Genomic DNA, 26,020 nt, shown 5'->3' with positions numbered 1-26,020 from the left:
AAACATCACAGCAGGGGCGTGACAAGAATTCGGAACATGCTGCCAAAAACAGGAGAGAAAAACATACTTGCGGTTTCATAATTGAATGTCGGTCAAACCGCGATCTGCAAAGATCTGTTGGGGATGCAGCCACCAGGGACAGTTGACCCAAAATCTGCAGGTGGCCAGGACGACTAATTCTGAGTGGTTGGCACTAGGCCTTGCAGAAATTGACCTCTTCAGATGCCATCATCAGAGAGGATTACTATTATTTCAATAGCAAATCAGCAGTCAGAGGCAGGAACACACTAGAATGCCAGATAAGCGCCAAAAAACGTCGGTTTCAGCTTGTCCATGGCTATGTGTCCAGGCAACGGGAGACTACAGCAAAGCAGTGCAAAGCCTGCATGTCATCCAGTATGTCAGCTCAGAATATAATAAATGTGAATAACTTATGTTGATACAGGTGTTCATTGTGAGGATTTTCAAAGGAGATAGGCACAGAAGAATCCCAACTACTTCAGATTTGCACTGATCATCACTAAGGCCATGGCATGGACAGCTTCGGTCTCTTGTAAACTACCGCTGCTTTCTGGTGCGCAAAGCATGTGCCCAGATCATGTCAGCAGCAAAGCACTTAAACCAAAACAAACATGATCGACCAAGTAAGAAGAAACATGTAAAGACTTTGTGTGGAATGTTTGCACAAGGGTCCTCTATGTAGTCACTGTCTCGCCTCCTGCATGTTTGGCCAATAACCTACAATATTCTAGTTTTCAAAGTGAAACATCCAGACCTATTGTTCATATAATGTAGAACAAGATGTCACATGCATCATGCCATCAAAAAATAACTAAATGTGGACCAAACATCACCTAAAATAATGATTTGGATGTGAACTAGTTATGTTTCCCTTCTCTAAAAGTCACTATCCCACTTCCACCATGTCCAACCAATAGGTTATATGATTGGCATGTTTAAGAAAGTAACTTTACCTGGGATCAATTCGTTTTATATAGGGTCAAAAAAATCAGAATATTTCCTGCATCATCAGAAAGTAACCACATTATCAGGATAACAAAAAGCAAATGTGGTACCAGCTAAAGAAAGAAACGTGTATCTGTAGTTGGTTATGAACCAAGCCGCATCAATTTGGAAACGTTAGTTAAGATTTTGTCATTAGCTGCAAATAACTTCACCACGTCGATAGGAACTAAGCCCAGGGATATTGGACGTTTTTGTGCGTGAGTGTCAAAAAATAATCAAATGAAGGCAATCAGATACCATCTCCATCTGAGTTACTAGTATTTTAAGGTAATAACTTAATGGCACTGCATAACACTGACAGTTAGTTGAGGTAATAACTTCTATATAATCAGGTTATGATAACTGCAACAGACGTGGCTTCTTCTGTACCGTCTGGCGTCAAGTATTTTATATACACACTAAGTCGATCGGAGTACAAGATGAAGTGCAGCCAATCACTCTATGGTTCACTGTACAAGATGAAGTGCAGCCAATCACTCTATGGTTCACTACTTCACTTCTTGTCACCATGGTTATCCAGGAGATGCATTCTTCCACCTTGTAATCAAATAAAAAAGAACACATGCGCCATGATCAATATTATCGAGATCATCACACCAACTAACAATTACACAAGTCGGAACCTAAAATGATAAAGGACTCAGATACTAAATTTGCAGAGAGAGCGTTCGTATAATAAAACTGGCCTTTATGCACTCTTCCAACCAAGGACACAAAAATGTCAACATATTTATTCTCAACTTTCACTTACTCCACCTTATGTTGACATGTGCATACCAGTCTGTGTACAATGAGCAGCAATGGAGAATGCACAACAAACCATGGGTAACATAACCAGTTGGGCAGTGCATTAACAGGCAGGGAATTCAAAATAACCTTCTCTGATGGCTCAAAGATTTAACATCTAGTGTGCACAAATTTAAAGCAAATCAAAACCTTCTGGTGTCAGAATTCAGGCCTGCATTCATATCCTCAGAAAAGCAACTGAAGCTTCTAATTCCTGGACCAGTTTCCACTCTTTCCCCCCGATTTGTGCTGGAGACAGATATCTGTTATACATATGTCCTTTGAAGCTGCTTTGCACATGTCATAAACCGTCAGTCCGGCAATGGTCACTGCAGCCATTGCTTCCATTTCAACCCCTGTCTTCCCGCAAGTGGTGGCTTCCCCTTCTATGACAACACTAGAGTCCTCTTCATTGAGAGTGAGATCAACACGAACATGGGAGAGATTAATGTTGTGGCACAGGGGTATGAGGTTACTAGTTTGCTTCGCACCAGTTATTCCAGCTATCTTTGCAACAGTAAGTACATCGCCTTTGGCAATCTGGTTTGACGCCACCAAGTTAAATGCCTTCTGGCCTAGCAAGACCCTGCAACTGGCTATAGCTACTCTCTCACTGTCATGTTTGGGTGAGACATCAACCATCTTTGCCTGGCCACTGCAATCAACATGGGTAAGACCCGGTTGTGTCTCCCGGGCTGCAGGAGTGGGATGGACTACTTGCTGCGGAGGATTTGAGCCCAAAGGGCTGGCTGAAGGAGATTCGCCAAATATCGATTCCATTTCCTGGAATTACAAAGTTCAAGATAATTATTAATGCCCAATGACCAAATATATTAGTACGAGGACAGTTCACAATACTCATGACTAAGTCAGAAACCTATATTAGTTTGTGTAGATTTTTTGTCTTTAAGAATTCTGCATACTACAATTCAGAACCAAAGGAAACAGATTCAGTTGGTAAATTCTAAATTGGGAAAGCTTAGAGAGGAAAAATGAAACATACTGGATAGTAAAGTATCTATACCCCTAATCATTCACCACATTTCAAGTGAGTCATCTACTTATGGACGTCCTCAATCATTATAACATGTTTTAGTATGATTAAATGGAAATTCATATCTTTAGTTTCCACATCCAGTAAGAATAAACTATACCTCTTTTATTAAGCAAATCTTCCCGGTGATGTTGGTTCACAGGACATACAATCAAAAGTTCATGTTGTTCTCAACTAAGTCGTGTTCAGTATCTTTGTTTTCACTGGATAGACGATTAAGATAAAACAAACTGTGTTTTAATCCTGTAGGCTGTAGCTAACAATAGCTGTTCTTTCTCCTTTGTCAGGCTGTAACAGTTTTGTTAGCAACACCACATTTCTGTCAGCAAGGACTTGAAATCAGGTTGTAACTACAGTTTTTTTTTTCTTTACCTGCACTGTAGTACCAGACCTTGGATTTTCTTACTTTCTAAATCAGTGTCATAATAGTTTAAGTCAAGCAAAGTACTGTGTATACATTTTAAAAGACAATGCATAAACCTTTAGCTTCGATTGTCTTTTTGGTGTTCCAATTATACAATTTGTGTCTAGAACATCATTAATGGGATTCCATATCCTTGTTCTGTCATGAGTACACTGAATTATTTGTTTATTATAAAGTTATGAAGTTATGTTATTCAAGGATGGATGTATAAGTGGAATAGTAGTACTTTGGGATTTCTTTCAGTCGATTCGATTTGGCAGCCATCTGTTCAAACATTTTTCTTTTGTTTAGAGCACATGAACTGCACTAGAATATTTTGACATCTTTGGAAGTTAGACACATTTGAGAAAAGTTACACATGATCATGATGGATGAAGAATGAATAATATATAGACAAAACAGCTGTAAGTTTCTATTATTGGTTATAAAAAAATGCAGCTCCAGAATTTGTACTGAACTAGATGTTCATTTCAGTCAGTTGTTTCTGAAAGTTGGAATTACAGGAGTGGTCAAGAGAAGTTGGCCCAACTGTGATTCTTGGCACCGATCCCGTCCATGAATCTGACGGTCAGAATGAGTGGATCCACGGCTCCATGGTTTTCCTAAATTTTATCCAATTAATATTATTCTGAATCAGATGAATAACACCATGTTTTTTTTGGAAGTAACATTGTGATATGGAAATAGCCTAATTAATCCTCTTTGTTGCGTGCACCCTATTTGCTTAACGCTAGATCATGAATTTGCTTAATTTTGCTCGAGTGGATATATCTGCTGATAACTTTTGCTACCCATCAATTTTTTTGAAAAAAAGACGCATATCAAGGTTGCAGTTTGGGTGGTAATTCGGATGTCCCATTTTTCTTTTGCCATTGAAGATCCTCCTATACCCTGAGCATATGAAGAAACAAATTTGCTTTAGTTTAATTTAGGACATGTTTTACCTCTTCTTTGACAAAGTTAATTTGTTATCATGTGCCGTGCACCCAAGCCATGAACAGAAACTTCCTTTCTCACATATATTATCTATATTTTGTCTGAAGCCATGATTTGTCCATGTCCTATAGTTCATTTGGGTATTAGTCAATATAATTTTCGTGGTGTAAATCATTTGATACATATAACCTGATTTCTGGATGTGTTCTACAGGAAGAGTCCAAGGCTGCACTATTTCAGCCTTTTTTTGCCACATATAGGGAGTAGTAGACTATAATTCACCAAACTTAAGCGTGCTACAATAGGACATGGTTATCTTACAGCTCAGGCATAAAGGGAAAAGTAACTATCATGATCATGTTGGACACCCAACCTGAAGATACCAAAAAAACACCACATGCACGTACACGGCAATTACGTAATTGCCATTACCCAAAGCATCAAACGACAAATATGTCTAGTAATCTAGCCATGTCTAGTCTCAATAAGATGACTAAATAACAGTAAAGGAAAAGAACAGGTTACACATGACGAATTATTTAAAGAGAGAGTGAAGAAACCTAACCCTATTGAGCTCCGCTATAGAATCAGAAGGGATTCCAGTAGCAAAGCATCTCCAGCCTCTACTTCTTTCTATTCTCGGGAGAATGAAGCGAAAGATGGACATGTGTAAACAATTGCCGCACAGTTTACACTTCTGCAAGGAATAAGTAAACAGAAAACAGAGAAATTTTAGCACAGAGATACTCTCTACCTGAAGTCTTAATAACAACTCCAAGGCTAGGCTGCCCAGATATGATGATACAGATACCGCGAAACGGCAACTTTTTAAAAATGCAGCGATACATTTTCATATATATAGATACTAAAACAATATAGATATTAATGATTCTATGCAGGAACGGGAACATAATTGTTTTCCAATCCCACGAGCCAACACACCACTCAAGCTCACCAAATCATGATAACTGCACGTGCAAGCTGCCAAGCTCATCAAATCACAATGACTGCATGAGCAAGACACACCAAGACATTAGTGATTGCACCGGATGTATCCAGATGTATCAGCATATCCGGGCAGTATCCACCTCTTATAGACTGGTTTTCTGCCGTATCCGTGTTTCGTAGCTCAAGGTGAATGTGTGACGAAAACCTACTCATTTGAGTGTATAACATGATTACCCCCCACCCTACCACAGTACCACCACCACAAATAGTTCTAGAACATGACACAATCCAAATCCATGTAGAAATTCAGGAAATCCTATGTCCATTTAATTCTTCCCTGAGTTCCAAATCGCCTATGTCCATTTGGCTTGTGGAACGGGGCTGTCCTTGCAAATTTGGAGGCCCAATTCAAATTCTTATGAAATTGGGATTGATCTGCAATCCCAACTTTTGTGTTTGGTTGCCAAAAGTTCATAATTTCCCCATGGAAACACATGGCAATGCCAACTTACGTCTGCCTATTCCTCAAACAATAATGTCTAGCTGCCCAAGGTGGATTATATTCCCTATATGGTGAGTAACCTGATCGTATATGTCAAGTTGGGTGTATTGTAATTTTTGTAATTTTGTTCATATGGGGAGAAAATTAACAATAAAATGGAGCATTCATATTCCCCACCAAGCATACCTCTCGCAAAGACCACCATAAAATTTCACTCAATACGGGATGGAAGCCTGATAGACCATATAATGCAACCAAAGAGAATGGGGGAAGAGCCCTCCGCCTGCTGCTTCGATGAGTACCCAACACAAGAGGCGAGAGAAGCCTACCTATGTCCGGGGGGTGCGTCCTTGGTGCAGCTCCAGGTGGACTGGATCCTCGACCAGCGTCGAGGAGGACTCGACGACGGGCGGCTCGTTGGGCGACGGCGGCGCAGATCCTATTCCTAGGGCGGCGTCGAGGAAAGGGTTCGTCCGGTCGGCGGTGCCGCGGCGGTGGGTCGGACGAAAGGCAGCAGCGGGTCAGAAGGTTGCGATCACTACTCGGGCCAGGCGCGGGAGGCCCACGGGAAAGATGTACCGGCCGGCCCGTGGGTGCGGTTGGTTTTGCGTAGTGAGCACGGGCCAAAAATTGAGAGAAGTTGATCCTCAAAAAACAAAAAACAAAATTGAGAGAAGTTGGGAGTCGCTAGAGTCGTCGCGGATTTCCTCCGGATTCAGGCGCGTTCACAACGAAGCAACCTGAGAACATTACTTTTGTTTACAAAACTATTTAAATGTATGAACCGGTTTCAAATTCATTAACATTTTTTTTACTCACCAAACATTTTTTGAATCGATGAACTTTTCTTTAAAATTGGGAAACAAATTAAAAAAACAAAATATTTATTTTTATTTTTGTGAACATTTTCTAAAATGTATTGTACATTTTTTTCATATTCCGGAATATGTTTTGAATACACGATCATGATTTTCGGAATATGTTTTGAATACACGATCATTTTTTCGGAATATATTTTATGATTTCTCAAACATTTTATTTTTGAAAACTCGCAACTTTTAGAATATTAAAATCACGAATTAATTTAAAGAAGAAAGAAGAAAGAAAACATAATGAGAAAAGAAAAGACAAAAAAGCAAAACCACCAACATTTTTTGAATCTGCAATTTTTTTATGATTTTCTAAACATTTTTGAATTCACATATATTTTATGATTTATCAAACATTTTATTTTTAAAAACTTGCAACTTTTAGAATATTAAAATAACGAATTAATTTAAGGAAGAAAGAAGAAAGAAAACATAATGAGAAAAGAAGATCTACCAGCCAACCACTCTGCCACTCGTTTTTCTGTGTATTCTACTCGTCGCTCCCCTATAAAAACAATGAAGGAGGCGGCGATTTTTGGTCCGAAAAATTGAATCGTTTTCTACTTATGGGTGGCATTGGTGGGTAATTTTTATCAACTTGAAGAGTACTTTTAATGACGGATGACCAGAAGCGATAGCCGCTTTATTAGTAGGTAAAGATAAAGATAAAGATGTACACGCACCGAACATCCCAAAAATATCCAGAAAAAAAACAAATAAAAAAACAAATAGAAACAGAAAGGAACAAAGGAAGAGAGAGGAGGGCCGTATCGTACAGGTAATGGGCTTGAGAAAGTTGAGGAATTGACACTCAAATTTGTGATCAGTCGAAAAACCCAGGTCAAGACAACTCACCAAAAAAAACGCAAATCTCAAAGCAGAAATCGATGAGGAAAAAAAAACTAGCTGACCCAAAATCAATTTTCTGGCAGTTTACATATGGCTAAAATGATTTACGCCTACAAAGGCTAAAATGATTTACGCCTACAAAGGCTAAAATGATTTATATTAAATCAAAAGCAAACAGTGAAGCTAATCAAACAATGCTTAGTTCAAAATTGACGGGCGTTCAGACGAGCCGCGACGCCGGCGAGCCGCAAACGTCTTTCCCGGCTCCGAAAGACAGACGGCACCCCCGGGCGACCCTCGAAGCCCTCCATAAGCTCAACCCTCTCCACGCGCTCTCACCAGCAACGCACCAAGGCGTTGACCTCAGAGCTTTAATTCCCCAACCCCCACCACCTCCCATCGCAGACTCGCAGAAGCATCCAAACAAACAAGAGAAGAAGTCGATCGAGAGCAGCACCGGCAGCCGCGGAAGGGAGGCCAAGAGACGACCGAGCGGCGGCAGCATGGACCGGAACATGACGGGGCTCCTGCTCGGGTGCGTGGGCGCCGCCATGACGGTGCTGGCGTACCAGCAGACGGTGGTGTCCAGCACGCAGTGCATCGGCGCCGGCCTCGCCGTCCTCGTCTGCGCTCTCTGCATCAAGGAAGGCTTCTTCTCCTTCTGATGCCCGCCGCCCGTGTAGCGCACAGCTTTTGCCGGTTTCAGTTTCCATATTCCTTTGTAGCTCCTCCTGGTTGGATCATCTGATCCGCATATGATTGCTGCAGATCGAAGTGGTTGTATCTTGTATTCTGTAATTTCCTCCCTTTTCTTATACATACATAGTAGTTTTTTGTCTGTCTTGAAGCGTGGCTGATTGCATCTCTTTTGTTGTTGTTGTTGTGCGCTGATTACATCTCTTTTACGACTAAATTGCGGCTTCTGCCTTTCTTGGATGCATACAACCAGTCAAATCCCCTAACCACCAAAGGAGAATCATTCGCCTAAAATGGTTGACTTAATGTACTCCATTGCTTTTCGTACTACTTTTTGTACAAGAGACAGTCTAGTGTTTAACAGGAATACCTGCAAGCATCAGGAAATGAAATCCGCACAACTACAATAACATGGAATGCCGATGAAGTGCCGTCCTACAATAGCATGCAGTTACCTGCTTTACTAGAAACAGAAATACTCATCTCGAACGTAAGTACATTTTGAGCGTAGAACTATCCGTTCTGTACTATCCCTGCCTCATCTACAAACTGCCATGACACGAGACAACACTACGTAGCTGCTGTTCAGTTCAGATGCGCTGTTGGAAATTTTGCATTGCCGCACAACACCAAGCAGACGGACAGAGGGGTGCCGCCACCATCATCTGAAGTCGTGAATGATCTTCAGAACTTCAGAACTCGTGAATGATCTTCTGCAGAGAAGAGTAAGTCCCACTTGCGGCAACCAAGGAGCCGAGAACGATGATCATGACGATCAGCGCGACCTCGGCCCTGCTGCACCTCGCCGTGCCGAAGATTTTGAGGTAGCAAATGCACGGGAGCAGCATGGAGGCCATGACGCTGAGGAGCGAGCCGACGAGCGCCATGAGGTGGCCGAAGAAGGGGACGGCGAGGGCCACGATGACCGTGCTGATGACGATGAAGGTCCTGATGAGCATGTTGAGGGACCTCTTGTTGCCAGCAAGCAGCTTCTCCTCGATCGCTGTCGCGACGGGGGTCACCATCAGAGCGTACTTTGAGAACGGGTTGATCAGCGCCGTGTAGATTGCTAGCTTGGAGCTGAGCTTGCCCTCCGGGAGGTTCAGGGTCACCTGAGACTCGACGTCGTCGCCGTACATGAGGTAGCCCAGTATGGCCATGGATCCGTAGTTGAGGGTGCATGCCACGAAGCATATGACCAGTACCTGTCAATGCACTCCAACAGACAGACATGCCAAATCTTCAGTCATTCAATCTACTGTACTTTTTAGTTGAGGGAAGTGAGACATCGTTCAGCATAGAACACTGTTAGGTCACTGTCACATGTTTTTTAGTATCAGATCTATTGCACGTTAAAACGCCAAGAAAAATACAATGATGAACAGTTTGGGAATGTCTTGGCTGGCGTTAAAATGATAGGCCACTCATTGATTAGTGATTACCTTGGAGAACTTGTCCTTTTCCTTCATGGAATTGCACAATGTCGGGAATATGGCGTGGCCGCAGTAGCAGAAAGTGTAGAGTCCGAGCGCGGTGGGTAGGCCGCTGACGTTGAGCATGGTGCCTTTCCCCTGAAAGCCGACGCCGTCAACCACCGCGGCCCAGAGCACGCAGAAGACCAGCACGACCGACGCGAGCACGCCGCTGGCCGACACGTAGGCGAGCACGCCCAGGTTCCTGAGCCACGTGGTGGGCAGGATGACGATGGAGACGAGCACGATGAAGAGGTGCTTGCCGGAGAGCAGGAGCACGCCGCCGAGGCTGAGGCTGGCGCCCGGGAACAGCTTGTCGAGGTTGTCCCCCTCCAGTATGAGGAAGCCGATGGCGACGAGGTAGAGCTCGGCGTACATGAAGGCCGAGACGGCGAAGCGGCCCTTGGCCCCGAAGGCGCGCGCGCCGATGTCCGGGTAGCCGCGCACGTCCGGCGACGCGCCCATGCACGTCTGCAGGAGCTGGCCGGTGTAGCAGCAGACGATGGCGACGAGGAGGAGCAGCACCAGGCTGAGCCACCCGCCCTCCGCCAGCGCGTACGGGATGGACAGCAGCCCCACGCCTGAAACCTCGACATCGACCGGTCAGTCAGAGTGGGCCGACACTGTCAAGAAAGGGCATGGCCGTACCGAAGATACAGATTGTTGCAGGCAACGGAAGAAAGATTCGGGCTCCGGACTCACCGGAGAGGGCGTTGAGGCCATTGAAGCATGTGCGCAGGGACGTCGCGCCGCCGGCCGCCGGCGAGCACTGCGCCTCGTGGTCGTGCGCCGCCGCGGGGTCCTTGCCGGGCAGCAGGCCACCGTGCGCGTGGAGGAGTGGCTGCTCGAAGCCCGGTAGCCCGCCCGGCGAGTCGTGCGGCGCCGCTCCGCCAATGGCCATCTTACTCTTATCCTACCTCCACCTCTAGGCGACGCCTCCTCTAACGAAGCTCTAGCAAAGACCAAATATTTTCACGACGGATGGAACAGGCAGGGGGCAGGGAGCAGAGAGAGCGCAACGAGCATGTGGCGCTGCGGCTGCGGCCTGATCCGCGGCTGTATAAAAGGGAACCCTACCTCGGCTTCTTCCTCCTGTCCTGCGTGCGGCGCCGACGACGGGTCACGAGTCGGGAGGCCCACACGGCTCGGGAGCTCGCTCTTGTGCGCTGCGCGCGCGGCCCATGCGGTTGCGAACTCCGAGAGCAAGACTCCGCGGGATCTGCGGCGTTAGATCTGCCATGTGGCATGCTGCTCTGGTGTGATTTTATGTGAAGCATCTCGTTCCGCAGGGACTGGAGATTTGGAGTAGAGTTTCTTTTCACCCTTCTTTCTTAGTATCCCCGAAGGATGGCCTTTGTAGGATGTCACGTCTCGTCTTATCATATGAGTTGGATCCGAGGAAACCTTTTTCTTTTTCTTTTGAGGGTAATCCGAGGAAACCTCAATGGAATGGGTAACGTAGCCTTCGTTGCTCCCGACCGTTTACGTGCGCATGCAGCTACACTATGTACACATGGTCCGTTTAGTTGCTCCCGTAACTAGGAGTACTATACTACGAAAATGCATAGGAGCTCTCGGGTGCTACGCCCCTCTATATTCAAAAATAATTTAGTAATTTAAAAAAAGTCAAAAAATTTCGGAATTTTTTATGGAATCAAACATGACCAGGTATTGCACTCGTATAAAAAGATTTAAATAGGAAATGACTTTTATTGTATCCGGGGTCAAAGATTTCCCAAAAGATGCTAGATACAACTACTATTCATGCTATATTGTCGTCATAAATTTGTTTTTTGCCCTGAAGTCAACGAGAATTATTCCTTGGCCAAACATTTTATATGAGCACAATACCTAGTCATATTTGGTTCAAAAATATATCTAAGATTTTTTTAACCTTTTTTGAATTATTAAATTATTTTTAAATATAGGGGGGTGGAGCACCCGAGTGCTCCTAATCCGCTTCCTACTATATTACTCCTTCTGTACCAAAATAGTTGTGGCTGGAGTAGTTCAAGGAAGTATATTTAGGAAAGCCTCTTGATTAGGTTGCATGAGTGGGCATGCCGTGGCTAGCGCTCACGTGCAAGCATTAGTTTTATCAGCCTAGTGGTTCGCACCACTGAGCTACTACTTCTGTGGCGCACCACGACATAGGGAGTAGTGCCTCGTGTGTGGCTTGAGCCCTGATATGCCGTCACCGCTGGCCAGGCTCGTCCAACGGCACGTTAACACGTGGTAAATGTGTATAAAGTTCACTGTTATTTGTGACTAAAGAAAAGCAGATGTTATTAATAACAATGTCATATCACTATAACTACGGGACGCGAGGCAGGGTGTGGCGAGCAATCTTCAAATCATTCAAAATAACTGGGCGTAGACATGCCTCAGGCCATCCCTGGCCTTGGCCCGAGGCGTGAGGATAAAACCTAGGCTTGTTTATTGCTACAGACGTGTAATGTAATACACTGTAGCCACAGTACCCTAAAGCTGGCCCGATATCCTAGCTACGTTACTGGCCAGGGGTGTTACCAGCTTCCCCTGTATTGCCCGATAAGCCGCCGGTCGCAAATGTTTGCACACAATCACACTCTATGACACATTTACACCAAGCCATTTCCGTTCACACGCTGTAACCAGCAATGTGGCCCAAGACCCGGAATTCATGTTGTATACGATCAACCACCGACAAAAAGAACGCACCGATGCGACAAGTGAACGACAAATGCACCAATGCGATAGGTGAACGACAAATCTCCCGTGTGCTGGGAGGGATCCGTCACCTTGCTAGCTCCATGGTTTCAGTCTATTACTCCAATCATGGACAGTATCCCCCCGGCTACATGCATGTAACCAGCAATGTGGCACTATTAATATCTCCCTGGATGCATGATGAGCTTTTATTAATACCAACCACCCTTCTTCTAGGCAAGAAATGCCAGCAGAATACCTCCAAGAAACCGTTTCGGTCAAGGGGACAAAGTCAAATATTTTCAGAATCAAATTCAAATACTATGTTTTTGGAATTAAGTTTGGAGTTGAATTTCGACGAGGGAAGGGCGATGACGGCGGCGCGCCTTCGGCTCGCTTCAGTGCTTGTAGTCGTCGTTAGATGGTCTATAAAATTGAATATAATTTTTATTATTTCTGATGTTAGCTGTATTGTCATGATTAAACATGAATAGAATAGAAGTTTCTCACAAACAAAATGGAGTCGAATTCAATTCATAGGAGGCAAGCGAGATGTAAGTTTGAATTAAGCTGCTAGGCCAGCCAAACCACTGGCGAACATTTGGCCACCCGCTTCTTCTCGAGGAATTGGTGTGAAAGTGAACTGCGCCCGTCAATAAATAAATTGGCTCCCATCCAAGCAGACGCAGAACAAGCAGTGAGCATCAATTTGTTGACAGGGCAAGTGGGCGTTGGCTCAAATCCAAACAGACACTGAGCTTGGGTCAAGGAGGGAACGCCAAACACATAAACCAAGACGATCCTTGCCTCCGTACTCTGTCTTTCGTACTAACAGTAAATAAAATACAGTTCGTCAATGTCATCAACGAGGAATTACCTCCCAATGGATCTTGCCTATATGTACGATAACACAAAAATACAGCGGTTCACTGGTCACTATACACGAGTACACGTCGCCGAAAACATCTCTCTCAAAGAGAGAGCTAACGTAGGAGCACACTAGGAGCCGCGATAGCACATCGTGGCCAACTCGTCCTTGCGGTTCAGAAAGGCCGTGGCCATGTGCGCGATATATCGGCCGTTGGTGGGACGATCGAGTCACGGCCACCGTGTATTTCGTCTTGATCGCCCCACCACCGGCACCGAGGTTTTTGTCCGCGCCATATCGTGTCCGGTCCTCTACAACCGTTGTTTATTCAGCCGCGCGCGCACGGCGCCCGACCGCGACCTGAAACCGAAATGTGTACTCCGGCACAAGGCCAAGTAAATTTTTAGCTGGTGTAGTAAAACTGTAAAAGTACCGTGCACGGGTCAAAAGGGGTTCGTCGTATACGTTCGCCACTCTCCTGCAATCTTTTTATACTCTCTTCGTTTTTTAGTCCGCATATAAGGTTTGATCAAAGTCAAGCTTTATAGAGTTTGACTAAGTTTATACTTCCTTCGTCCGGAAATACTTGTCCTATAAATGAATAAAATAGATGTATCTACAACTAAAATAAGTCTAGATACAACCATTTCGGGACAAGTATTTCCGGACGGAAGGAGTATTAAAAAGTATAAACATTTACAATATGAAATCAATATTATCATATGCACCATGAAACGTATTTTCAAACTATATAGTTTTAGTATTGTAGATGTCTATATTTTTTTATATAAATTTGGTCAAATTTTGTGTATTTTGACTTTAACCAAATCTTATATGCGGAGCAAAAAGAAACGGAGGGAGTACTAACCACTCTGATGGATGCGATCTGTGGTTGCATGATTAGAAGGACAGTGGTATTCCCAGTTCACCAGGGCTCAAGTCTCGGTGCTCGCAAATTTCAAGATAACATGCCGGCTCAGTCTCTCGAAGATGCTCATAGGGATAGGGTATGCGTGTGTGCGTTCATAAGGGTGAGTGTATGCGCGTATGTATGAGCGCTTACGTCTGTACTGATGTTAAAAAAAACACTCCGATGCATAGAACCAGTTTGGAATACGGATCTTAACTTGGTACCGGGCCCTCTGGGAGCGATGCACTGATGTGAAGATTGGCAAAAAGAAGAGGCATGCTACGCGTCCGCCGACTGATTTTTTTTTAAAGATCAGTCGGGCTGAGAGCCATCGGATCTGCCTAAGAAGGGGCGTGCTACGCGTCCGCCGGCTGATCTTTTAGATCAGCCGGGTCGAGAGCCGTCGGATCTGCCTCATTGACTGGCAAGCGCGCCTTCTCCATTTTAGAAAGATCTTGTTGCATCACAGGTATTTGGCATGGTATTGTTGCAGAATTATTTCTACAACACATGTATTGTTGCAGAATATTTTTGTAATAACTGTTTTATTGCATAAACATTTTTGCAACTGATGTTTTGTTGCAATTTTGTTTTCAACGAGGTCTTGTTGCAGAATTTTTTTGCAACATAGGTTTTGTTGTAAAACATAAACCCATCGTAAACCATTGCGACACGCCGACACCGCATTTAAATATATTATAACCGAGCATTTTTCCAGCCCTCTCAGGCTACAAGCTTTTCCAACCGTTTGATCGTGACTGTTGAGGATTTCAGACCATTAGATTAGCTGTGAGTCACGCCTAATCCAGCTCCGTTCGCTAACACGGACCGCTAACGGGCTGGGGCAGCTCCTCCCGCAGCAAAATTGCTGTCACGTGGTTTATTGGGCTCGTTCTTGCATGAAGCCCATTGGAAACTCCCTTCGCTCGATGCCCCCCTCCCTTCGTCTCGACTTCTCTCTCTCCGCCCCTCCTCATTCTAACCATGCTTGGGTGGCGGCAGAGCATATGTTTTAGAAGTATAATCCCTCTGCAACCTGCCGGTTGATGCTAAGCTTTTCTCCAAAAAGAAAAGAAAAAACTTGAGCACTATCAGCGGCAGAAGTAGGACGGCCGAAATCTAACGTTTAGTGGGGCGGTTGTAGGGGGGGACTACTGTTCACCTGCTTTCAACAAGCAATTTGACATTCGTGGGGTGGGCCTTGGGCGTGGTTGGCCACCCGCCCCGGTGCCCCATGTTGGCCAGATGAAGAAATGGGATGCATGAGATCTTTTCGGTGGCGCTTAAAAAAAGATCTTTCCGATTTGCTTACAAAACCATTCTGCAAAATGTTATTCTTTCGACAAACCTTACTGCCCACAACATTATTGTTCGACGAACCTAAGTAAAATATAAGGGTTTCTACAATGCCGACCCTCGGAACAGATATGGTGTCCATCTGTCGATACGTCCAGACGCATCCATGGATACCGGTACGAAAGCCGGTCATTTAAACATATACCTTAAATCTCCTCCACTATTAACTTCAATAAAAAGTGACCTTGCGCCAAATAACAATCGTCTTTCATCGTTACCTAAAAAATTAGCATGTGATCACAAGTATACAATCGATTAACGGCCTTTCTGTCGTAGCCTGCAATGGCCTTCTGCCAACTAAGAATGACATTCCGCTGTGGACACACTGTTCATTAGTTCATTTGATTTTTGTTCGATGTCTTGAATCGTTTACTAATCACATATACATATAGTAGGCCCCCTTTGCCACTCCACGTCTGGTCCGTCTTGGTCTCGCTCACTTTGCCCGCCTATCGTATCGGCTCGGCATCGTCCGTCAAGCGACAACTTCTGCCTTTGATGGCTTCACTATCATTTATGATCGGTGGTAGTTGTTTCTATGTAGTACTCGGTCTTTGTTGAGCTTCTGCCTCTGACGGCTTTGCTATCGTTTATATATAGTGTTGTATTTTTTTTGCGGGTGTTGTATACGATCAACCAACCACAGGAATGCACCAATGTTGTATTTTTTTGCGGGTGAAGCATGGGAAATTTATCCTGCAAATTGACCTCTTCGACAAGAGTAAGAACTATAAGTGGGCCTTGCTAGTGGTGTATGGGGCTGCACAGGATGAAAGCAAACCTGAATTCATAGCAGAGATGTCGTCGATGTGTCATAGGACTGTTATCCCCTATATAGTGGGGGGAGATTTTAATATTCTTCGTCATAGTGGGGAAAAAAAAGAAAACCCCCATGTCTCATTTCTCTGATGTGTTCAATTCGGTTATACACCTGTTGGGTCTGAGGGAAATTGATATGTCAGGCGGCTGCTATACTTGGTCGAATAAATAAGAGAACCCTACCTTAGAGAAATTGGATAGGGTTTTCATGTCATCAGACTGGGAGGACCTTTATCCCCTTGTTTCTGTTTGTAAGTTGGTCAAGGAAATTTCTGATCATAACCCCTTGTTGTTAGATGGGGGTGTGGCTTCATCTAGAGCCTCTGGGAGTAGATGCTTTAAGTTCGATAATGCATGGCTAAATAACCCAGACTTTCTTCCTCTGGTGACAGAAATCTGGTCCCAGCCTGTCTATACTAGTGATCCTATCGATATTCTAAATATCAAGTTGAAGAGAATTAATAAGTTCTTCAAGGGTTGGGGATCTAATATATTTGGTCATAACAAGATCAGAAAAGATCTCATCAGACTTGAATTGCAAGAGCTAAAAAAGTTGGAGGAGGAATATGATCTTTGTGGGGAGGCTTATACGAGAAAGTTGGACATCCTAGCTGAGCTTAATACCATGTACATTGAAGAAGAGACCCATTGGCACCAAGTTTCTAATGGGAGATTGTCACGCCCTCGATGTGGCTATAGCTCCCACGTGTCGAGGCATGACTTAGAGGCATAACCGCATTGAAAGCAATGTCGCAAGTTAGGCAATCTTCACAACATCCCATGTAATATAGATAATAAAAGGGGAGATACATAGTTGGCTTACACTCGCCATGTCAATCAAAGTACATAAATAGCATTACATCAAACAAACACTCATGGCCCGACTACGGCGCCAAAATAAAAGAACAACCCAACATGCGACACGGTCCCGATCACCCCAACTGGGCTCCACTACTGATCATCAGGGAAAGACACATAGGAACGGCGTGAGTCCTCGTCGAACTCCCACTTGAGCTCAAGCGCGTCATCTGGAACGGAATCATCAGGCCCTGCATCTGGTTTGGAAGTAATCTGTGAGCCACAGGGACTCAGCAATCTCGCACCCTCACGATCAAGACTATTTAAGCTCATAGGTAAGGCAAGGTAAAATATGTGGAGCTGCAGCAAGCGACTAGCATATATGGTGGCTATCCTATTCGCAAAAGAGAGCGAGAAGAGAGGGCAAAGCGCGAACGAGTAACTAGAGGGCAACCTGCGGCAAGTATTACCCCAACACCGTGTTCACTTCCCGGACTCCGCCGAGAAGAGACCATCACAGTAACTCACATAGTTGATTCATTTTAATAAGTTAAGGTTCAAGTTATCTACAACCGGACATTAACAAATTCCCATCTGCCCATAACCGCGGGCACGGCTTTAGAAAGTTCAAATCCCTGCAGGGGAGTCCCAACTTAGCCCATGACAAGCTCTCACGGTCAACGAAGGAATAGACCTCCTCCCGAGACATTCCGATCAGACTCGGTATCCCGGTTCTTCAAGACACTTCGACAAGTTAAAACAAATCCAGCAACACCGCCCGAATGTGCCGACAAATCCCGATAGGATCTGCACATATCTCGTTCTCAGGGCACACTCAGATGAGCCAGACGTCGGGTAGGCCAGACCAGAGTTTCCCCTGGTAGCCCCGGACATCGCTCGGTTGGACCAACACTCAGAGGAGCACTGGCCCGGGGGGGGGGGGGGGGGTTAAAATAAGATGACCCTCGGGCTCCGGAAACCCAAGGGAAAAAGAGGCTAGGTGGCAAATGGTAAAACCAAGGTTGGGCATTGCTGGAAAAGCTTTAATCAAGGCGAACTATCAAGGGGTTCCCATTATAACCCAACCGCGTAAGGAACGCAAAATCCAGAAACATAACACCGATATGACGGAAACTAGGGCGGCAAGAGTGGAACAAAACACTAGGCGAGAGGCCGAGCCTTCCACCCTTACCAAGTATATAGATGCATTAAGATAACATGGCAATATAATGATATCCCAACAAGTAAATAATGTTCCAACAAAGAACGGCCTCCAATCTTCACCTGCAACTAGCAACGCTATAAGAGGGGCTGAGCAAAGCGGTAACATAGCCAATCAACGGTTTGCTAGGACATGGTGGGTTAGAGGTTTGACATGGCAATTTGGGAGGCATGATAAGCAAGTGGTAGGCATCGTAGCATAGGCATAGCAAAAGAGCGAGCATCTAGCATAGCACAGATAGTAGTGATTTCGAGGGTATGATCATCTTGCCTGCAAAGTTGTCAGAGTTGACTGGATCCTCGAAAGCAAACTCAACGGGCTCCTCGTTAGCGAATTCGTCTCCCGGCTCTACCCAAACAAGACAAACAAGCAACAGCGGACGAGGAGGAGGTCGGTGGCGGTCGGGCACCGGAGCCGGAGATGGCGGCGCGAGGCGGATGGAGCGGCGACGGCGGTCGCCGGAAGCGGCTCCGGCGCGGGCTTGCGGCGGCGGCCCGGTGCGGCAAGCCGGGCGGCGGCGGAGCCACCGAAGATGGCGGCGCGGTGCTCCGGGAGGCCGGCCTCGGGGAAGAGAGGCGGCAAGAGGCGAGGAGCCTCGGGCCCGGTCGGCGTCGTGGAGGGCCCACGGCGGGCTTCGCGGGCCGGGTGCGATTCGCGGCGAAGTGGGGCTCGTGGGAGCTGACGTGGCGACGGCGGCGCGGGTCGGACAATGTACAGCCCGGCGGATTTTGTCCGGCGGCGGCGGGTGGAGATGGACCTAGGGATTTCGGGGGGAAGGAGAAGGAGATTTTTCGGGGGTGTCTTTATATAGGCATAGAGGGAGCTAGGAGAGTCCAAATGAGGTGCGGTTTTCGGCCACGCGATCGTGATCGAACGCTCTAGATGATGGAGAGGGTTTTGGTGGGTTTTGGGCCAAAATGGAGGGGTGTTGGGCTGCAACATGCACGAGGCCTTCTCGGTCCCTCAGTTAACCGTTGGAGCATCAAACGAAGTCCAAATGGTACGAAACTTGACAGGCGGTCTACCGGTAGTAAACTAAGTCCGCTTGGCAAGTCTCAGTCCAATCCGGAAATGTTTAATTCCCACACATGAAAGAAAGATAGAAATGACCGCCGGAGGAGAACGGAGCACCGGAATGCAAAACGGACAACGGGGAAAATGCTCGAATGCATGAGATGAACACGTATGCAAATGCAATGCACATGATGACATGATATGAGATGCATGACAACGATAACAACACATGGAGACAAAAACCCGAACCCGAGAAAATAAAATAACTTAACACCGGAAATGGCAAGAGTTGGAGTACATATTGGGAAAATCATATCCGGGGTGTTACAACACTCCACCACTACGAAAGGATCTCGTCCCGAGATCTAGGACTGAAAGAACGCCGGGTATTCAGAACGGAGGTGATCCTCGCGTTCCCAGGTAGCTTCACGGTCGGAATGGTGTGACCACTTGACTTTGAGGAATTTGATTGACTTGTTGCGAGTCTTGCGTTCAGTCTCTTCAAGAATAGCAACGGGGTGCTCACGATAAGAGAGATCTTCTTGGAGATCAATGTCCTCGAAGTTGATAGTGCGGTCAGGAGTTTTGAAGCACTTTTGAAGCTGAGAGACATGGAACACGTCATGCACATTTGCAAAGTTTGAAGGAAGCTCGAGTTGATAGGCGAGATCGCCTCTCTTGCTGACGATCTTGAAAGGTCCCACGTATCTAGGGGCAAGCTTCCCTTTGATACCGAAGCGATGAGTACCTTTCATTGGAGAGACACGGAGGTAAACATGATCTCCGATCTCGAAAGCCAAATCACGGTGCTTACTATCATAGTAGCTCTTCTGGCGGGATTGGTCTGCTTTGAGGTTATCTCGAATGACTTTGCACATTTCCTCTGCCTCTGTGATTAAGTCATTTCCCAAAAGCTGACGTTCACCGGTTTCGGACCAGTTGAGAGGGGTACGGCACTTCCCGCCATACAGAATTTCAAATGGGGCCTTGCTCGAACTTGCTTGAAAACTATTGTTGTAGGAGAATCCAGCATATGGAAGACAATCCTCCCACTTCATGCCGAAGGAGATCACACAAGCCCTAAGCATATCTTCAAGAATCTGGTTGGCATGCTCGACTTGACCACTAGTTTGAGGATGGAAAGCTGTGCTGAAGCGGATGTTGGTGCCCATGGCCTTCTGAAAAGAATCCCAAAACTTGGAGGTAAAGATGCTGCCATGGTCTGAAGAGATCACTTGTGGAATACCGTGCAGAGAGACAATTCGAGAGGTATAGAGCTCCGCCAATTGAGCTACAGTGATAGACTCTTTGATAGGCAGAAAGTGAGCCACTTTAGTGAGTTTTTCGATGACAACGAATATAGCATCATTGCCACGTTTGGACTTTGGAAACCCAGTCACGAAGTCCATCTCAATGTGATCAAACTTCCGTTCTGGAATGGCAAGAGGTTGGAGGAGACCAGCTGGCCTTTGGTGTTCTGCCTTCACTCTTCTGCAGACATCACACTCATTCACGAATTGAGCAATCTCGTGCTTCATTCGAGTCCACCAATAAGCCTGCTTGAGGTCCTGATACATCTTCGTGCTCCCAGGGTGGATGAAGAGGAGAGAATTGTGAGCCTCGTTCATGATCACTTTACGAAGGTCACCTTTGGGCACAACAATACGATCCTCGAAGAAGAGAGTATCCTTGTCATCAAGGCGGTAGCACTTGTACTTGGGTTGACTCTTGGCAATCCCAATCTTCACCTTTTTCACCATAGCATCAAGAAGTTGAGCTTGGCGAACCTGGTCTTCCAAGGTAGGAGAGACTTGAAGGTTGGCGAGGAAACCTTGAGGAACCACTTGCAGATTAAGTTTGCGGAAAGCTTCACAAAGCTCGGGTTGATAAGGCTTGAGAATCAGATTGTTGCAATAAGCCTTCCTACTCAATGCGTCAGCAATCACATTGGCCTTTCCTGGAGTATACTCGATACTCGGATTATACTCTTGAATCATTTCGACCCATCGAGTTTGCCTGAGGTTGAGATTAGGCTGAGTGAAAATGTACTTGAGACTCTTGTGGTCAGTGAAGATGTCCACTTTTCTTCCCAATAAGAGATGTCTCCAAATCAAAAGAGCATGCACAACTGCCGCCAACTCGAGATCATGAGTGGGGTAGTTCTTCTCATTGGGCTTCAATTGGCGAGAGGTATATGCCACAACTTTTTTCTCTTGCATCAATACTGCGCCAAGACCTTGGAGAGAGGCATCGCAAAAGACCTCGTACGGTTTGGATTCATCAGGAGGAGTCAGAACTGGAGCAGTGACCAATTTCTCTTTCAAAGTGTTGAAAGCAATGTCACACTCCGGAGACCAAACGTACTTGACGTGCTTCTGGAGAAGATTTGAGAGAGGCTTCACGATCTTAGAAAAGTTTTCAACGAATCTTCGACAGTAGCTTGCGAGACCGAGGAAGCTACGGAGTTGCTTCACATTCTGAGGTGGTTCCCAATTCACAATTGCAGACACCTTCTCAGGATTCACCGCAATGCCCTTGGCAGAGATGATATGACCAAGATAAAGAACCTCATCGAGCCAAAATTCGCACTTGGAGAACTTGGCGTAGAACTTGTGTTCCCTGAGCTTATCGGGCACCAAACGCAAGTGCTTGGCATGATCTTCCTTGTTCTTCGAAAAGACCAGAATGTCGTTGAGATAGACCAAAACAAAGTCATTGGTGTAGGCGTTGAAGATGAAGTTCATCATGCGAGAGAAAGTCGGAGGAGCGTTGACGAGACCAAAAGACACGACAGTGTATTCATAAGAACCATAGCTTGTCCTGAAAGCCGTCTTGGGAATATCTTGCTCACGGATTCGAATCTGATGATAACCCATACGGAGATCAAGCTTGGAGAATACTTGGGCGCCTTTGAGTTGTTCGAACAGCTCATTGATGTTGGGAAGTGGGTATTTGTTCTTGATGGTCTTCTTGTTCAATGGACAGTAATCGACACAAAGTCGGTCCGTTCCATCCTTCTTCACAAAAAAACACCACAACCCCACGGAGAAGAACTAGGCCGGATGAGACCCATTCTCTCTTGAACATCGAGTTGTTTCTTCAGCTCCTTCAACTCTCCGGGTCCGAGCTTGTAAGGACGCTTGCACACTGGTTCCGTGCCAGGCTCAAGATCGATGACGAATTCAACTGGTCGGTGCGGAGGCATTCCTGGAAGCTCTTCTGGAAAGACGTCTTGATATTCGCAAACGACTGGAATTTGCGATATAGCATCCAGTTCACCCTTCTCATTGAGAGAAAACAGACGGATGGTATCATCACGAGCGGCAAAGATAATTACATCCTCAAACGAATGAGTCAATTGAATCTGCCTGGCTGCACAATCAAGATGCGCCTTGTGCTTAGAAAGCCAATCCATCCCGAGAATAAGATCAATATCCGAGTTACCAAGAACCACCGGAGAAGAAAGAAACTTGTAGTCGCCCAACGTGATAGAAACATCCGGAGCCATAGCGCTTGCATTCAAGAATTTACCCGGAGAAACAACAGATAATTGTCTAGGCAAATCTTGTAAAGACAACTCATGCTTAGAAACAAATGGTCTCGAGATGAAACAATGAGATGCACCCGTGTCAAAAAGAACTTTTGCAGGAATATCGTTAACAGGAAGGTTACCCATGATGACATCTGACGAGTCCTCTGCCTGAGCTGCATTCGGCAAGTTGACCTTGGCAGACTTGGTGTTATGCTTGACCATAGCTGTACTTGCCGATCTCACAGGAGGAGGAGGAGGAAGACACCTCTGATTGAAGCACTTGTTGGCGTAGTGACCCTTCTGTTGGCACTTGTTGCACGTGACCTCTGAAAGCGGACGGTGATACGGAGCACTCGATCTTGGAGCTTGAAACGAAGTCTTGTTCTGAAAGCCAGGGTTGGGTGGGTGGGAAGATCCACTGCCACCTTTGCTCTTCTGCTGATACGGCTGACGAAACGGAGGAGGAAGCCAATACTTCTGCTGCTTGGCCACTTGAGTAGAGGAAGAAGGAGTAGTGTCTCTGACTCGCTTCTTGGAAGCATCACACCTCAGTTGAGCGGCCTCTTGCTTCAATGCCATGTTGTAGAACTCATCGTACCTCAAGGGCTCAAAGAGAACAAGAGCTAGCTGGATTTCTTCTCTGAGACCACCCCTGAACTGCTATATGATGCTCTTCTCATCAGGTACGTCCTCCTTAGCAAAGCGAGCGAGCTTCTGAAACAACTTGTTGTAGTCATAGACAGACAAAGAGCCTTGCTTCAGGTTGCGGAATTCCTCACGCTTGCTTTCAACCATGCTCTGAGGAATATGATGAGCTTTGAAGTCTTGACGGAATTCATCCCAGGTAATCACACAGCCTCCTCTGGAATCCTTGTACTGTTGGAACCATTCTGCAGCTTGGCCTCTTTGAGTTGGAAGGAAGCGAACTTGACGAAGTCCTCAGGCCTGACGTTACTGCACTCGAAATGCTTGCACAGATCCATGAGCCAATCGTCAGCATCAGTTGCCTCAACACAATTGCTGAAAGTCTTTGGTCCGTTAGCAAGGAACTGGTTGAGTGTAGCAAAGTGATTCTGATTGTTGCCTTGGTTGCCTTGGTTCGCTTGATTGCGCTCTTGAAGAATTTGCATGATCAATTGCGTGTTTGCATTGGTTGCGGCCATCACAGCTTGCCATGCCTCCGGAGGAGGTGGAGGTGGTGGCGGATCCTGATTCTGATTCTGATTGGTGCTCTTAGCGGGAGCCATCCTGAAGAGGTTGACAACCGTTAGCACATTGGCAGATAAAATGAAGCTGAATTGAACGGGTTGAAATTGCAACATATAGTCTTCACATCCGAACAAAATGAACGAAGCATTCCACTTGAAATGGTCACATATCCATAAATTGAGAAGCCACTTAGAATTTAGGTAGAGAAATAAATCAACAAGGTACAGACCAAGAACGAATACTCGGTAAGAAATCCCAATCTCAAACCAAATATCCGTGGAAGAAGAGCTAGAGCTACAAGAATTCCCACCTATGAAACTCCCGAACCTTTCCGGTTATGCAATCAGGTGTTGGGGATACAGGGGAAGCATAATATCTCACCCAAATCTAGCAATTCCTACATCCAGCTGTATCCATCCTTCAACACATAACCAAGAAAAACTTTGGAAACCATCTACCTCAACCTTAGAAAAGCATCCGTTATACAAGTTATGGCGATAGTCCCAAACTCCCGCCCCAGTACTGGGTGGCGTCGAGGTTATCTCACCAACGAACTGCATAAAAGAGATTTTCGATGTCGGCGTACTAAACTCAGGTATTCCAGAACTGCAACGATAAAATTGTGACGACAACGCCTCGGAGCTCAACTCCCGGGACACTGCCACAACCCCTAAAGACAGGAGGCACCAAGAACAATGTTCTCGTCACAAAACCATCGGAACGATTCCAAGATACCCGCGTGATCCTAATTTTTTTTGTGAAATTTGAGAAGAGAAGAGTCAAAACTCTACGTCAGGATGCCTTACCAGAGTGATGAGGAGACTGGGGAGTAAAAAGAATTCCTAAACTCTCCGATATATAATTTCTAAATAACTCAAAACATTTTTCTAGACTCAACTCGGCCGCTAAAAACGATCAAGCAATGGGGCTCCTAAGGTCGGGGAAGGCTCTGATTACCAACTTGTCACGCCCTCGATGCGGCTATAGCTCCCACATGTCGAGGCACGACTTAGAGGCATAACCGCATTGAAAGCAATGTCGCAAGTTAGGCAATCTTCACAACATCCCATGTAATATAGATAATAAAAGGGGAGACACATAGTTGGCTTACACTCGCCACGTCAATCAAAGTACATAAATAGCATTACATCAAACAAACACTCATGGCCCGACTACGGCGCCAAAATAAAAGAACAACCCAACATGCGACACGGTCCCGATCACCCCAACTGGGCTCCACTACTGATCATCAGGGAAAGACACATAGTAACGGCGTGAGTCCTCGTCGAACTCCCACTTGAGCTCAAGCGCGTCATCTGGAACGGAATCATCAGGCCCTGCATCTGGTTTGGAAGTAATCTGTGAGCCACAGGGACTCAACAATCTCGCACCCTCGCGATCAAGACTATTTAAGCTCATAGGTAAGGCAAGGTAAAATATGTGGAGCTGCAGCAAGCGACTAGCATATATGGTGGCTATCCTATTCGCAAAAGAGAGCGAGAAGAGAGGGCAAAGCGCGAACGAGTAACTAGAGGGCAACCTGCGGCAAGTATTACCCCAACACCGTGTTCACTTCCCGGACTCCGCCGAGAAGAGACCATCACGGTAACTCACACAATTGATTCATTTTAATTAAGTTAAGGTTCAAGTTATCTACAACCGGACATTAACAAATTCCCATCTGCCCATAACTGCGGGCATGGCTTTTGAAAGTTCAAATCCCTGCAGGGGAGTCCCAACTTAGCCCATGACAAGCTCTCACGGTCAACGAAGGAATAGACCTCCTCCCGAGACATTCCGATCAGACTCGGTATCTCGGTTCTTCAAGACACTTCGACAAGTTAAAACAAATACAGCAACACCGCCCGAATGTGCCGACAAATCCCGATAGGAGCTGCACATATCTCGTTCTCAGGGCACACTCAGATGAGCCAGACGTCGGGTAGGCCAGCCCAGAGTTGCCCCTGGTAGCCCCGGACATCGCTTGGTTGGACCAACACTCAGAGGAGCACTGGCCCGGGGGGGAGGGGGGTTTAAAATAA

At 45.8% G+C, this 26,020-nt stretch overlaps 2 protein-coding genes across 2 annotated transcripts; both read right to left on the bottom strand.

Annotated features, from left to right (window-relative positions):
* Nucleotides 1-1,699: 1,699 nt before the first annotated feature.
* CNX3 (cofactor of nitrate reductase and xanthine dehydrogenase 3) lies at nucleotides 1,700-6,214 on the bottom strand. The gene is made up of 3 exons (XM_048701847.2): nucleotides 6,006-6,214; nucleotides 4,792-4,923; nucleotides 1,700-2,595 (listed from the first exon to the last, which is right to left on the bottom strand). Exons 2-3 carry the CDS (start codon nucleotides 4,891-4,893, stop codon nucleotides 2,020-2,022), a joined length of 678 nt encoding a protein of 225 aa, XP_048557804.1. The 5' UTR covers nucleotides 4,894-4,923; nucleotides 6,006-6,214; the 3' UTR covers nucleotides 1,700-2,019.
* Nucleotides 6,215-8,387: 2,173 nt separating this feature from the next.
* Nucleotides 8,388-10,613, bottom strand: LOC125538580 (amino acid transporter AVT1I). The gene is made up of 3 exons (XM_048701844.2): nucleotides 10,265-10,613; nucleotides 9,533-10,143; nucleotides 8,388-9,295 (listed from the first exon to the last, which is right to left on the bottom strand). The coding sequence occupies exons 1-3, from the start codon at nucleotides 10,461-10,463 to the stop codon at nucleotides 8,783-8,785; spliced, it is 1,323 nt and encodes a 440-aa protein (XP_048557801.1). The 5' UTR covers nucleotides 10,464-10,613; the 3' UTR covers nucleotides 8,388-8,782.
* Between the last annotated feature and the right edge of the window lie 15,407 nt (nucleotides 10,614-26,020).

The sequence above is a fragment of the Triticum urartu genome, chromosome 2A (assembly GCF_056163025.1).
Source record: "Triticum urartu cultivar PI428250 chromosome 2A, HENAU_Tu73, whole genome shotgun sequence".
Classification (NCBI taxonomy): domain Eukaryota; kingdom Viridiplantae; phylum Streptophyta; class Magnoliopsida; order Poales; family Poaceae; genus Triticum; species Triticum urartu.
The sequence above is the reverse complement of the archived record's forward strand: the minus strand, read 5'-3'. Positions and strand labels throughout refer to the sequence as shown.

What these genes read in the sequence shown, in the direction of transcription:
- CNX3 (XM_048701847.2), bottom strand. Translation starts at nt 4,893, where the DNA reads ATGTCCATCTTTCGCTTCATTCTCCCGAGAATAGAAAGAAGTAGAGGC. An exon ending in CTATAGCGGAGCTCAATAGG is followed by an intron (nt 2,596 to 4,791) that starts GTTAGGTTTCTT and finishes TTGTAATTCCAG; the next exon opens with GAAATGGAATCGATATTTGG.
- LOC125538580 (XM_048701844.2), bottom strand. Translation starts at nt 10,463, where the DNA reads ATGGCCATTGGCGGAGCGGCGCCGCACGACTCGCCGGGCGGGCTACCG. An exon ending in TGGCCTCAACGCCCTCTCCG is followed by an intron (nt 10,144 to 10,264) that starts GTGAGTCCGGAG and finishes TCGAGGTTTCAG; the next exon opens with GCGTGGGGCTGCTGTCCATC. An exon ending in AAAAGGACAAGTTCTCCAAG is followed by an intron (nt 9,296 to 9,532) that starts GTAATCACTAAT and finishes GTGCATTGACAG; the next exon opens with GTACTGGTCATATGCTTCGT.